This window comes from Chiloscyllium plagiosum, unplaced genomic scaffold, assembly GCF_037043375.1.
Source record: "Chiloscyllium plagiosum isolate Xiang-an unplaced genomic scaffold, Cpla_swu_hap1 HiC_scaffold_53X, whole genome shotgun sequence".
NCBI classification, from domain to species: domain Eukaryota; kingdom Metazoa; phylum Chordata; class Chondrichthyes; order Orectolobiformes; family Hemiscylliidae; genus Chiloscyllium; species Chiloscyllium plagiosum.
In genome coordinates this window covers 11,484,181-11,499,753 of record NW_028270191.1, presented here as the reverse complement: position 1 = coordinate 11,499,753, position 15,573 = coordinate 11,484,181, and the positions used below count along the sequence as shown (strand labels likewise).

The 15,573-nt window shown below is 45.3% G+C and overlaps 1 protein-coding gene across 6 annotated transcripts in view; it reads left to right on the top strand.

The window, feature by feature from the left end:
* The window catches only part of LOC122543379 (SWI/SNF complex subunit SMARCC2-like), a 157,167-nt gene that overhangs the window by 133,727 nt on the left and 7,867 nt on the right, over nt 1-15,573 (top strand). For 4 of the 6 annotated variants that reach the window (XM_043682053.2, XM_043682052.2, XM_043682051.2 and 1 more), the window contains exon 27: nt 4,445-4,864. In XM_043682053.2, coding sequence (XP_043537988.2) covers nt 4,445-4,864 — 420 coding nt within the window. The remainder of the gene's footprint in view (nt 1-4,444; nt 4,865-15,573) is intronic. The other 2 variants (XM_043682055.2, XM_043682054.2) reach the window with 2 other exon arrangements.

The following is a 15,573-nucleotide window of genomic DNA, read 5'->3' as shown; positions in this document are numbered from 1 at the left end:
CAAATGTTATTCCTCTGTTTGAGAAAGGGCATAGGGAAATCCCTGGGAACTACAGACCAGTCAGTCTTATGTTTGTGGTAAGCAAGGTACTGGAAATGATTCTGAGAGATAGGATTTATGACTATTTGGAAAAATATAGTTTGATTAAAGATAGTCAGCATGGCTCTGTATGGGGCAGGTCACGCCTCGCAAGCCTTACTGAGTTCTTTGAGGATGTGACGAGACATGTTGATGAAGGTCAAGCAGCGGATGTGGTGTATGTGCATTTCAGTGAGGCACCGTGGAGCGGCACGGTGGCTCAGTGGTTAGCACTGCTGCCTCACCACGCCAGTTTCACCCGGGTTCAATTCCTACCTCGGGCAACTGGCTGTGTGGAGTTTGCACATTCTCCCGTGCCTGTGTGCGTTTCCTCCCACATTCCAAAAGATGTGCAGATCCGGTGAATTGGCCATGCTAAATTACCCATAGTGTTAGGTGCATTAGTCAGGGGTAAATGTAGGGAAATGTGTCTGGGTGGATTACTCTTCTGACGGTCATTATGGACTTGTTTGATTTAAGGGCCTGCATCCACACTGTAGGGAATCTAATCTAATCATTTGATAAGGTTCTCCATGGTCGGTTCATTCAGAAACTTAGGAGATATGAGATACAGGGAAATCTGGCTGTCTGGATACAGAATTGGCTGGCCGAAAGAAGACAGCGAATGGTAGTGGATGGAAAGTATTCTGCCTGGAGGTCGGTGTCCAGTGGTGTCCCGCAGGGATCTGTTCTTGGGCATCTGCTCTTTGTAGTTTTTATAAATGACTTGGATGAAGAAGTGGAAGGGTGGGTTAGTAAGTTTGCCGATGACACAAAGGTCAGTGGTGTTGTAGATAGTGTCAAGGGCTGTTATAGGCTACAACAAAACATTGACAAGATGCAGAGCTGGGCTGAGAAGTGTTAGATGGAGCTCAACCTGGATAAATGCGAAGTGATTAATTTTGGAAGGTTGAATTTGAATGCTGAATACGAGGTTAAAGACAGGATTCTTGGCAGTGTGGAGAAACAACGGGATCTTGGGGTGCACATACATAGATCCCTCAAAGTTGCCACCCAGGTGTTTTGGCTTTCATTAATGGGGGATTGAGTTTAAGAGCCGCAAGGTTTGCTGCAACTCTAGAAAATCTGGTTAGAGCATACTTGAAATATTGGGTCCAGTTTTGGTCGCCTCATTATAGGAAGGATGTGGATGGTTTGGAGAGGGCGTAGAGGAAAGTTACCAGGATGCTGCCAGGATTGGAGGGCATGTCTTATGAAGAAAGGTTGAGTGAACTAGGGCTTTTCACACTGGAGAGAAGAAAGAGAGGTGACTTGATAGAGGTATACAAGGTAACGAGAGGCTTAGAGAGAGTAGATAACCAGAGACTTCCCCAGGCCAGAAATGGTTGTTGCGAGGGTTCATAATTTTAAGGTGATTGGAGGAAGGTATAGGGGAGATATCAGAGGTAGGTTCTTTATGCAGAGAGTGGTGGGTGCATGGAATGCACTGCCAGTGGTGGTAGTAGAGTCAGATACATTAGGGACATTTAAGCGACTGCTAGACAAGCACATGGACAGTAGTAAATTGAGGGGTGTGTAGGTTAGGTTGATGTTAGGCTAAGGTAAATGCTCAGCACAATGTCATGGGCTGAAGGGTCTATACTGTGCTGTATTGTTCTATGTTCTTAAGCGCAAACATCGTCTTCCTTATCCTATCTACCTGCGACTTCATTTTCAAGGAACTATGAGCCTGCACTCCAAGATCTCTTTATTCAGCAACACTCCCCAGGATCTGACCATTAAATGTATATGCCCTACCCTGATTTGCCTTTCCAAAGTGCAGCACCTCACGTGTGTCTGAAGTAAACTCCATCTGCCATTCTTCGACCCATTGGCCCATCTGAGCAAGATCCTGTTGTACTCTGACAAAACCTCCTTCGCTGTCCACTACACCTCCAATTTTGGTGTCACCTGCAAACTTACTAACCATAGCTCCTATGTTCACATCCATTTATATAAATGACAAAAAGTAGTGGACCCAGCACCGATCGTTGTGGCACTCCACTGGTCACAAGCCCCCAATCTGAAAAGCAACCCTCCAGCACCACCCTTTGTCTTCTATCTTTGAGCCAGTTCTATATCCAAATGGCAAGTTCTCTCTGTATTCCACCTTGCTAACCAGTATACCATGAGGAACCTTGTTGAAAGCCATACTGAAGTCTATCACTTCAGCTGTGAAGAGAGGCTGGATGAACTCAAGTTTTTGTTTTAGAAGAGAAAAGGTTAAGGAGGACCTGATAGAGCTGTAGAAGATCGAGGGGCATAGACAGGGTGAATAGAAAGCAGCTGTGTTCCCCTTAGTTGGAAGGTCAATAACAAGGGGCCGTACTTTTAGGGTGAGAGGTTTAGAGCAGATTTGAGGAAACGTTTTTTCACCCAGAATGTGGTGGGGGTGTGGGATGAACTGCCTGAGAGATTAGTTATGACAAGTGACCTTTAAAACATACTTGGATGAGCACTTGAAGTGTCATAACATTCAAGGCTATGAGCCTAGTTTGGGAAAGTGACTCTTGTGTAGATTTAGTGTAGCTTTGAGGTACAGACTTGATGAGCAGAAGGGCTTCTCCTGTACTGTATGATTCAGCGTCATGACAAACCATATAACTCGAGCTGTAGGGTATGCTTTAAACCAAACGGTAGGCGAGGTACGGGTTCAGGTGAAGGGAGATTTGGAAAGTTAGAGAGAAAGAGCAAGGTGATGGTGCAAAGCAGTGATGTGGGTATTTGTAACTGGTGTGTGACAGAAGGAACACACTGCAAGGACGGAAAAGCTTTCCCATAGTGATCATCATTGTTTTAAGTTCCTCTCTCCCTTTTGCCTCTTGATTTTCTTTTGTTCTTGGGATGCGCTTTAAGTCATCTACTGTGAAGACAGAAACAAAATACTTGTTCAAAATCTCTGCCATTTCTTTGTTTCCCATTATCAGTTCCCCAGTCTTGCCCTCTAAGGAGCCAATGTTTACTTCAGCTACTCTTTTCCTTTTAATGTACTTGTTATTATATGTCTTTGTAGTCATTGTCTAATTTCTCCTTCTTTTAGCCGACTTTTGTTTTGTTAGAAATGGAGAGCAGTGAGCGAGGAAGAGATAAGAGACTGGGGAAAATGAGGGAAAGAAGTAGAAAGCAGGTAACGAATGCTAGCAGGGGTTTCTGGTGATTGTGACTCAAGTGGGCAGTGTGGACATGGGTCCAGCATGAAGGGCTTACAGGTGGTGTACTTAATCATTTTGTGGTTATGTGATAGAAACAAACTTCATTTCAGTAGGAATAAGATAAATATTTGTAAAGATGTGTGTCAAGATTTGAGGGAATGGGGGTAAATGAGACACCAACACTAGGAGCGGGGGCAGCCTTCTCTTGTTTCTTTTTCAATAGTTTTGAGCCTGAGTCCAGAGAATGGTTCAGGTATATTGGTGCTGAGCTGAGTTTAGGATTGTTCCCTGTGTGAAATGCCCCAAATACCAAGCTCGCTGCCCTTGAATGAGCGCTAGGATGATTTGGGTTATTCTCTGCTGACAGTTTTGACATGAGATCGAAAAATGAATTAGGTTTTGCTGAGACTCCCAGTTCACATGGAGCCAGAGTTTGAGGAGGTAAGGAGAGGTAAGATTATTGGAAATGTCATTGATTGGTGAGGTTAACTATATCTTGTCCAGTGCAGAGGAATTCTGGCTATGCTTTCAGGGTTGACTGTCAGCAGATTAGAGGATTACTGTTAATTGCAGGTGGGTTTTATCTATTATAACCTGTAAATTATAGACTGTCAGTGAGTTTTTGTATTAGTGTACATGATGAGAGATGTCTGAATTGCCATTATTAGTCATCAGTGCAGTTTTAGTGAGTTGCTGTTATCAGTGGAATTAACAAACCCCGAGCTCTGATTTTCCCCCTCAATGAATTGATTCCCACACTTTTGAGTTCTCTCACTCGCCTAAAGTTTTCTCTCTTCTCCCACCCCCCTCACCCCCCCCCCCCCCCCCCCCCCCCCCCCCCCCCCACCAAACATTCTAAGCTCTGAAGAAGAGTCATACCAGACTCAAAATATTAACTCTGTTTCTCTCTCCGTCGATGCTACAAGACCATCGAAGTTTCTCCAGCAATTTCTGGTTTTGATTAACATATTGAGATCTGGCTTTTCAAGAGCCCGCAGGCCTTGAATTCGCTTCAAATTGCAGTGAGAACTTTTTCTGTTTTGCAGTTAATATGGGTTTAATAAATTTTCCATTTCAACTGTTGTATATTTTTGGCATACTGGGAGGAAGTGCCAACTGTTTAGATTTTGTCCAGTAAGTATTGAAAATGCTTTTTGAAAAAAATCTGCTGATTTGCCATGGACAAAAATTAGAAGTTGCTTTTTCTCTTGCAGGTCAGCCACCATTTCCAAGTCAACAAGCTCCAAATCAACTGATGCCCAGTAACATGCCTGTTGGCATGCCTGCGAACATGTCTGGTAATATGGCTGCTGGTATGCCTTCTGTTGTGCCAGCCATTATTGCATGTAGCATGGGTAGTGTCATCTCAGAAAATGTTCCAGCTAACCTCCCTGCTAGCATGCCAAACCAAGTGCATGGTCATTTACCCAGTAGCATGCCTGGGGGTGGCCCTGGCAACATGTGTATAGGGTTGCCAGGACATTTGCCTGTAGATCTGCCTAGCTCTGTACATCCTAACATACCCGGAAACACCATCCCACCTTCCTTGTCTCTAACTTCCACCCCAACGTCAGCAGCTGCTCAGAGCCCTGCCATTGTAGCCGCCATGCAGGGGAATACAAGTCCGTTGCAAGGTGAGAAGTGATGGTTAGCATTTTATTGTTATGTTGTGTTAGATGGCAAGTATGTTTGGAGGAGGGCCTATTTAAGATATGTGTAATCCTGACATTGTGAAATTTATTCACAGAAATATGAAACTGACGTGGAGACAGTATCATTCCATTCTGCATTACATCACTATTCCGGAATGAGAGAAAGAAACATAACCTATACTGTTGCAAGAGCAATGAGATCTGTATGAGAATAGTAAAATTAAAAATTAACTCAATGCATATGGGAGCTTCCCATTTACACTATGGCACTGGGTGGGACAGTGGGTTATCACACTGTCCTTTCACATTGAGGGACTGGGTGGTACAGTGGGTTATCACACTGTCCTTTCACATTGAGGGACTGGTTGGGACAGTGGTTATCACTGTCCTTTCACACTGAGGGACTGGGTGGTACAGTGGGTTATCACACTGTCCTTTCACACTGAGGGACTGGGTGGTACAGTGGGTTATCACACTGTCCTTTCACATTGAGGGACTGGTTGGGACAGTGGGTTATCACTGTCCTTTCACACTGAGGGACTGGGTGGTACAGTGGGTTATCACACTGTCCTTTCACACTGAGGGACTGGGTGGTACAGTGGGTTATCACACTGTCCTTTCACACTGAGGGACTGGGTGGGACAGTGGGTTATCACACTGTCCTTTCACATTGAGGGACTGGGTGGGACAGTGGGTTATCAGTGGGCGGCACAGTGGTTAGCACTGCTGCCTCACAGCGCCAGAGATCCGGGTTCAATTCCTGCCTCAGGCGACTGACTCTGTGGAGTTTGCACATTCTCCCCGTGTCTGCGTGGGTTTCCTCTGGGTGGCTCCGGTTTTCTCCCACAGTTCAAAAAATGTGCAGGTTAGGTGAATTGGCCATGCTAAATTGCCCGTAGTGTTAGGTGAAGGGCTAAATGTAGGCGAATGGGTCTAGGTGGGTTGCGCTTCGGCGGGTCGGTGTGGACTTGTTGGGCCGAAGAGCCTGTTTCCACACTGTAAGTAATCTAATCTAATCATACTGTCCTTTCACACTGAGGGACTGGGTGGGACAGTGGGTTATCGGACTGTCCTTTCACACTGAGGGACTGGTTGGTACAGTGGGTTATCACACTGTCCTTTCATACCAATGGACTAGGTGGTACAGTGGGTTATCTCACTGTCCTTTCACACTGAGGGACTGGGTGGGACAGTGGGTTATCTCACTGTCCTTTCACACTGAGGGACTGGGTGGTACAGTGGGTTATCTCACTGTCCTTTCACACTGAGGGACTGGGTGGGACAGTGGGTTATCTCACTGTCCTTTCACACTGAGGGACTGGGTGGGACAGTGGCTTATCACACTGTCCTTTCACACTGGGGAACTGGGTGGGACTGTGTGTTATCACACTGTCCTTTCACACTGAGGGACTGGGTGGGACAGTGGGTTATCGGACTGTCCTTTCATACTGAGGGAATGGGTGGCACAGTGGGTTATCACACTGACCTTTCACATTGTGGGACTGGGTGCGACAGTGGGTTACCACACTGTTTTTTCACACTTAGGGACTGGGTGGGACAGTGGGTTATCACACTGTACTTTTCCACTCCTGGACTGGGTGGAACAGTGGGTTATCGGACTGTCCTTTCACACTCTGGGCCTGGGTGGGACTGTGGGTTATCTCACTGTCCTTTCACACTGAGGTACTGGGTGGTACAGTGGGTTATCACACTGACCTTTCACACTCTAGGACTGAGTGGTACAGTGGGTTATCACGCTGTCCTTTCACACTCTGGGCCTGGGTGGGACTGTGGGTTATCACACAGTCCTTTCCCACTGAGGGACTGTGTGGTACAGTGGGTTATCACACTGTCCTTTCACACTGAGGGACTGTGTGGGACAGTGGGTTATTGGACTGTCCTTTCCCACTGAGGGACTGTGTGGGACAGTGGGTTATTGGACTGTCCTTTCGCACTGAGGGACTGGGTGGGACAGTGGGTTATCGGACTGTCCTTTTGCACTGAGGGACTTCGTGGGACAGTGGGTTATCACGTTGTCCTTTCACACTGAGGGACTGGGTGGCACAGTGGGTTATCACGTTGTCCTTTCACACTGAGGGACTGGGTGGGACAGTGGGTTATCAGACTGTCCTTTCACACTGAGGGACTGGGTGGGACAGTGGGTTATCAGACTGTCCTTTCACACTATGGGACTGGGTGGTACAGTAGGTTATCACACTGTCCTTTCACACTGAGGGACTGGGTAGGACAGTGGGTTATCACTGTCCTTTCACACTCTGGGCCTGGGTGGGACTGTGGGTTATCACACTGTCCTTTCACACTCTGGGACTGAGTTTTATAATTGTTTATTGTGCAATCCTAACTCACATGGGGGCATGTGTTACAGTAGATTATCATACTGTTCTGTTCATGGACTGAGGCATATATTGGAGTTTTGCACATTGCTGGGAGTTTTGAAATTTGTTAAATTAGAGGTTTTCCATTCTATGACTCATGTGTTACATTGTAGCCCCAACAGATTAAGTTTTAAGTGTTCAGTATTGTGGTCTGACATTTAACACAATTTCCTATCGTTGAATTTTATTAGAAAACTCTTAATTTTGAATACTCTTACCTGTTTTAAGTAGCAACTCATCAGACATGCTGTTTAATTGGCTGTCTATCTGATTGTGTTGATGGGATTTTACTCTGTATCTTACCCTGTGCTTTCCCTGTACTGGGAGTGTTTCATGGTGACCATTCCCAACGCCGCAGAGAAAATTAAAGAATTTGTCAGTCTGCTCACAGTGCGGTGACCTGCATGATATCAATGCCTTTTTTTTAAAAAAAGGCCTGCTTATGCTTTGGTGGGTGGGTGAGAGAGGGGAGTAAACAAAAGGATTTAACTTAGAGAATGGCCAAGCCATGTGAGTGATTTGAAAGTGTGTTTGAAAGATTTCCTGTTGCAACACTGCTTTTGGTTGAGAAGGTTCTTGAGCAGTAGACAATGATGAAGGGGTGGAAAAGCAGATTGAGCAGATGTTCAAAAAGCCACAGACAGATGTGAAGGGTAAAGGAGGTATCACAAGTTTGAAGTAAATTGGGTGTCCTTGTGCATGAATCACAGAAGTTGGTCTGCAGGTACAACAGGTAATTAGGAAGGCAAATAGAATTTTGTCCTTCATTGCTAAAGGGATTGAGGTCATGTTGTAGCTGTATATGGTGCTGGTGAGGCCACACCTGGAGTACTGTGTGCAATTTTGGTCTCTTTACTTGAGAAAGGATGTACTGGTACTGGAGGGGGTACAGGTTTACTAGTTGATTCCAGAGTTGAGGGGGTTGGCTTGTGAGGAGAGACTGAGTAGACTGGGCTTATATTCATTGGAATTTACAAGAATGAAAGGAGATTTTATAAAATTATGAGGGGAATAGATAAGATAGAAATAGAGAGGATATTTCCACTGGCAAGTGAAAATGGACAAGAGGGCATACCTTCAAAATTAGGACTGAATTGAGAAGGAACTTCTTCATCCAGAGGGTTGTGTATCCCTGCCCAATGAAGTGGTTGAGGCTTCCTCAGTTAATGTTTTTAAAGCTAAGATAGCTAATTTTTTGAACATTAAAGGAATTGAGCTTTCTGGTGGGAGGGCGGGTAAGTGGAGCTGAGGCCACAAAAAGATCAGTAAAGATCTTATTGAATGGCGGAGCAGGCTCGAAGGGCCAGATGGCCTACTCCTGCTCCTAGTTCTTATGTTCTTAAATTATGTTGAAAGGGTGGAGAATGATTATTGAGTGATTTTAAAAACAAAAGTGAAGAGATTGAAGAGCCGCAGGTCAGTGTTGTTAGGTGATCATGGGGATAAAAAGGGAAGTGGCACCTCTTTCAGCTGAGTATATGAATGTTTCAATGATGGAGGAGCTTGGAAAATGGATATATTACTGAAGTGGAAGTAGATGGTTTGAGTGACATGTAGGGGACGAAGTTCAAAACTCAGTTCAGAGTCGAACGAGACAATAGTTTTATTCAGTGTTAGCAAGTGACTGGCTAGTGGAGTTGAGAGATAGCAACACTTTTTCAAGGAACTTAGAGAGAGCACATAAAAGTGGATAAATCCTCAGGACCTGATCAGGTGAACCCTAGAACTCTGTGCGAAGCTAGGGAAGTGATTGCTGGGCCTCTTGCTGAGATATTTGTATCATCGATAGTCACAGGTGAGGTGCCGGAAGACTGGAGGTTGGCTAACGTGGTGCCACTGTTTTAGAAGGGTGGTAAGGACAAGCCAGGGAACTGTAGACCAGTGAGCCTGATGTTGGTGGTGCACAAGTTGTTGGAGGGAATCCTGAGGGACAGGGTGTACATGTATTTGGAAAGGCAAGGACTGATTAGGGATAGTCAACATGGCTTTGTGTGTGGAAATCATGTCTCACAAACTTGATTGAGTTTTTGAAGAAGTAACAAAGAGGATTTATGAGGGCAGAGAGGTAGACATGATCTATATGGCCTTCAGTAAGGCATTCGACAAGGTTCCCCATAGGATACTGGTTAGCAAAGTTAGATCTCATGGAATACAGGGAGAAATAACCATTTGGATACAGAACTGGCTCAAAGTTAGAAGACAGAGGGTGGTGGTGGAGGGTTGTTTTTCAGACTGGAGGCCTGTGACCAGTGGATTGCCACAAGGATCGGTGTTGGGTCCACTACTTTTCATCATTTATATTAATGATTTGGATGTGAGCTTAAGAGGTATGGTTAGGAACTTTGCAGATGACATCAAATTTAGAGGTGTAGTGGACAGTGAAGAAGGTTACCTCAGATTACAACGAGATCTTGATCAGATGGGCCAGTGGGCTGAGAAGTGGCAGATGGAGTTTAATTTAGATAATTGCAAGATGCTGCATTTTGGGAAAGTAAATCTTAGCAAGACTTATACACTTAATGGTAAGGTCCTAGGGAGTGTTGCTGAACAAAGAGACCTTGGAGTGCAGGTTCATAGCTCCTTGAAAATGGAGTTGCAGGTAGATAGGATAGTGAAGAAAGTGTTTGGTATGTTTTCTTTTATTGGTCAGAGTATTGAGTACAGGAGTTGGGAGGTCATGTTGTGGCTGTACAGGACATTGGTTAGGCCACTTTTAGAATATTGCGTGAAATTTTGGTCTCCTTCCTATTGGAAAGATGTTGTGAAATTTGAAAGGGTTCAGAAAAGATTTGCAAGGATATTGCCAGGATTTGAGCTTTAGGGAGATGCTGAACAGGCTGGTGCTGGTTTCCCTGGAGTGTCAGAGGTTGAGGGATGACCTTATAAAAGTTTATAAAATCATGAGGGGCATGGATAGGATAAATAGACAAGGTCTTTTCCCTGTGGTGGGGGAGTACAGAACTAGAGGGCATAGGTTTAGGGTGAGGGGAAAGATATAAAAGAGACCTCAGGGGCAACATTTTAACGCAGAGGGTGGTGCGTGTGTGGAATGGGCTGCCAGAGGAAGTGGTGGATGCTGGTACAATTGCAACATTTAAAAGGCATCTCGATTGGTACATGAATAGGAAGGGGTTGGAGGGACATGGGCCGGGTGCTGGCAGGTGGAACTACATTGGGTTGGGATATCTGGTCGGCATGGACAAGTTGGACCGAAGGGTCTGTTTCTGTGCTGGACATCTCTATGACTCTAAAGGAAACTGCCCTGTTGGTTACTCTAATGCCTTTTCTCTAGTGGTAGTTATTGTATTTATTTCATCTCCTCCTTATGCTCCTTGATTATTTTTGGAATGCTGTCAGTATCTAATATTGTGAACACTGAACAAACAGTACAGCACAGAAACAGGCCCTTCAACCCACCACTGACACCTTATGCCTCCTTAAACTTTTGCCTTTTGCCGCCAAGCTGTCTGTATCGCCCTATTCCCTGCCTATTTATGTATCTTAAATGTTTTTGTTATGTCTGCCTCCACCACCACCTCTGGCAGTGCATTCCAGGCACTTATCACCCTCTGTGTAAAAAAAACCTGCTTCTCACATCTCTTAAACTTGCTCCCTTTTACCTTAAACCCATGTCCCCTAGTAATTGATATTTCTAGATGGAAATGTGTTGCTGGAAAAGCGCAGCAGGTCAGGCAGCATCTAGGGAACAGGAGAATCGACGTTTCGGGCATTAGCCCTTCTTCAGGAATGAGGAAAGTTGGTCCAGCAGGCTAAGATAAAAGATAGGGAGGAGGGACTTGGGGGAGGGGCGTCGGAAATGTGATAGGTGGAAAGAGGTCAAGGTGAGGGTGATAGGTCAGACTGGGGTGGGGGCGGAGAGGTCGGGAAGAAGATTGCAGGTTAGGAAGGCGGTGCTGATTCAGCACCGCCTTCCTAACCTGCAATCATCTTCCCGACCTCTCCGCCCCCACCCCAGTCTGACCTATCACCCTCACCTTGACCTCTTTCCACCTATCACATTTCCGACGCCCCTCCCCCAAGTCCCTCCTCCCTATCTTTTATCTTAGCCTGCTGGACCAACTTTCCTCATTCCTGAAGAAGGGCTAATGCCCGAAACGTCGATTCTCCTGTTCCCTAGATGCTGCCTGACCTGCTGCGCTTTTCCAGCAACACATTTCCATCTCTGATCTCCAGCATCTGCAGACCTCACTTTCTCCTCAATTGATATTTCTACCCAGGGGAAAACACTCCAACTATCAACGCCTCTCGCAAACTTCCATCAGGTTGCTCGCAGCCTCTGACGTTCAAATGAAAGCAAATCTAGTATGACCAATCTCTCCTCCTAGCTAATAGCCTTCAAATCATATAACAGCCTGGTAAACATTTCCAAAGCCCCCACATCCTTTTGATAGTGTGGCGACCAGAAGTGTACCCCACATTCCAAATGAGACCTAACTAAAGTTCTCTACAGCTACAACATGACTTGCCAGTTTTTATACTGTGTGCCCTGACCGGTGATGGCAAGCATGCCATACGCCTTCTTGACCACGTACCCACTTGTGTTGCCACTTTTAGGGAACTGTGGACCAATACACACAAATCCCTCTCTATGTTGATGCTGCTAAGGGTTCTGCCATTTACTGTATACTTCCCTCCTACATTAGCTCTCCCAAAATACATTTGTCTGCATTAAATTCCATCTGCCATTTCTCCGCCTAAGTCTCCAGTCTACCTATATCCTCTGGCAATCCTAGTCACTATCTGCAGCTCCCTCAACCTTTGTGTTGTCTGGAACTTACTAATCAGACCGCCTACATTCTCCTCCAAATCGTTCATGTATTTTACAAACAACAGAGGATCCTTCAGAACACCACTGGTCACAGATCTCCAGTCAGAAAAACACCCTTCCATTGCTGCTACTCTGAGTTTTGCGACAAAGCTAGTTCGGTATCCATCTTACCAGCTCACCACGGATCCTATGTGACTTCACCTTCCGCATCAGCCTATCTTGAGGGAACTTATCAAAGGCCTTGCTAAAGTCCCTGTCGACAACATCCACCACCCTACCCTTGTCAATCATCTTTGTTATTTCCTCAAAAAACTCCATCGAGTTTAAGACATGACCTCCCTTGCACAAAGCCATGTTGCCTATCACTATTAAGCCTATATTTTTTCCAAATGTGAAAAAAATGATGTCCCTAGGAATATTCTCCAGTACTTTCCCTACCACTGACCTGTAATTTCCTGGATTGTTGCTGTCCTTAAACAAAGGAGTAACATTGGCCATTCTCTAGTCCTTTGGGACCTGTCCTGTGACTAATAAGGATGCAAAGATTTTGTGCAAGGCCCCAGCATTTTCCTCCCTCAGCTTTCTGAGATAGATCCTATCAGGTCCTAGGGACTTGTCTATCTTTATGCTTTTCAAAACACACAACATCACCTCCTTTATGTTGATGTGCCCTATAATGACATGCCCCTCTCTAGACTCAACATTCATCATGTCCTTCTCCTTTGTGAATACCAATGCAAAATATTTGTTAGGGTCCTCATTCACTTCCTCCGGCTCCATGCATAGGTTCCCTCCTTTGTCCTTGAGTGGACCTACCCTTTCCCTCCCTATCCACTTGCTGTTTATATATGTATGAAACACCTTGAGACTGCCTTTAATCCTGTTTGCCATGGCCCCTTTTAGCCTTCCTAAGTCCTTGTTTAAGTTTGTTCCTGCTTTCTTTATATTCTTCAACGGTTCTGTCTGTCTTCACCTTCCTAAGCCTCCTCTTTCTTGTTGTCTAAGCTCACAATTTCTTTTGTCATCCAAGGCTTCCATACCTTGCAATCCTTATCCTTCATTTTCACAGGATTCTGGGGCAACACAGTGGCTCAGTGGTTAGCACTGCTGCTTCACAGCGCCAGGGACCCGGGTTCGATTCCAACCTCAGGCGACTGTCTGTGTGGAGTTTGCACATTCTCACTGTCTCTGCGTGGGTTTCCTCCCACAGTCCAAAGGCGTGGTAAATTGCCCATTGTGTTAGGTGCATTAGTCAGGGGTAAATAGAGGATAGGGAATGGGTCTGGTAGGTTACTCTATGGAGGGTCGGTGTGGACTTGTTGGGCTGAAGGGCCTATTTCCATACTGTAGGGAATCTAAACTAATCTAATAAACTGGCCTTTAAAAGATTCCCACATGACAAATGAGGATTTACCTTCAAACAGAAGCCCTCAATCTACATTCTCCATTTTCTGCCGCCGAATACTGTGATAGTTAGTTTTCGCCCAAGAGCAATGCTTATCCTTATCCAGAAGTAGCTTAAAACTTATAGAATTATGATCACTGTTCCCGAAATGTTTCCTCACTGAAACTTCGCTCATCTGGCCCGGTTCTATTCCCTAGCTGAGACAATTTACATAATGCTTCAAGAGAGTCACCTAGGCACACTTAACAAATCTACCTCATCCAACCTCTTGGCACCAAGGGACTCTTAGTTAATATTTTTCCATAATCTATACACAGATCCATATCTCCCACTGACTTTTGGAAGGCCTATCAAAGTGATTACACCCTTCTTATTCCTGAGCTGTACCCATATGGCCTCGCTGGATGAGACCTCCTAGGTATTCCCTCTCAGTATAGCTGTGATATTCTCCCTAATCAGTAACGTAACTCCCACACCTTTTTTACATCACTCTCTATCTCATCTGAACCATCTAAATCCCAGAACGTTCAGCTGCCAGTCTTGTCCCTCTCTCGACCAAGTCTGTAATTGCTACAACAACATAGTTATATGCACTTACCCCAGCTCTAAGTTTATCCGTCTTACCTGTCATGCTCCTCACATTAAAACTAATGGACTTCAGACTGCCAGTTCCATGTTCAGTCGCCTCCCCATATCTGTTCTTCCTCTTCGCCTATCTGGTTTTACTCTCCTCCTCAGTCATTTCACTGACTGACCACCTGCTCTGGTTTCCCCCCCCCACCCCCATCACACGAGTTTCAACCCTTCTGAACGACACTAGCAACATCCCTGCCAGGATATTGGTGCCCCTCCAGTTTAGGTGCAACCTTCTTCCTGTACAGGTCCCACCTGCCCTGAAAGGCACCCCAGTTTTCCATATATCTGAAGCCCTCCCTCCTACACCAGCTCTTTAGCCACATAATTAACTGTCCTATTTTCCAATTCCTAGCCTCACTGGCACATGGTACAAGGAGTAATCCCAGGATTACAACTCTAGAGGCCCTGCTTTTCAACTTATCTAAACTTAACTTACCTAACTCCCTGACGTTACTTTGCAGGACCTCGTTATTCTTCCTGCCTATGACATTAGTACCAATGTGTGCCACTACCTCTGTCTGCTCATGCTCTTTTACAAGAATGTCCCACACCTGCTCAGAGATATCTTTGTCACACGCACCAGAGAGGCAGCACCCCATTCTGGAGTCTCTTGCAGCCACAAAAACATATGTGCCCCTAACTATACAGTCCCCTATTACTACTGCTCTTCTGCATTTTGACCCTCACGACTGTAGTACAGGACCAGCTGTGCTGTCACCACTCTGGCTGCTACTGTTACCATCCCTGACAGGCAATCCCTCCCAAGTGTATCCAAAGCAGTAGAATTATTCAAGATGGAGACAGTCACAGGGGACTTCTGCACTGTCTGCCTGCCCCTTCTCGTGGTCTCCCATCCATCTGCCTGAGCCTTAAATGTGACCACATCTCTAAAGCTCTCTTTGATGCTTTCTACATCCTGCATGCTCCTATGTGTACCCAACTGCTGCTCCAACCGATCCATGCGGTCTGACAGTTGCTGCAATTAGACACACTTCCTGCAGTTGTAGTTGTCAGGAACATTTGAACCACCTCTGATTTCCCACAATCCACAGGAGAAACGTGCTGCCCTGCTAACTGCCATTTTCACCCTATCACAACTATTTAATTAAAAATAAATTTCTATTCAATGAATTTACATCTAGCTAGATGGTTCCCCATGTTAGATACTCACTAAAGAACAATAAATGCACTATTCTGTAAACCACAGTCGAGGTACTATTCTAAATCCCAGTACTATATGACTCTATCACTAGCCTAAATCGCACTACTGTCAAATCATAGAACATTACAGTGCAGTACAGGCCCTTTGGCCCTCAATGTTGCACTAATCTTATCAGTATGAAAAGGTAACTGGAAATTAAAGGTAAGAAAAATAAATCACCTGAGCACTACTTACCAATCAGGAGCTCTTCTGTCCAAAATATCACATTTGAGCTTGTGATGTGATGAAGTGCAGCTCCCATGA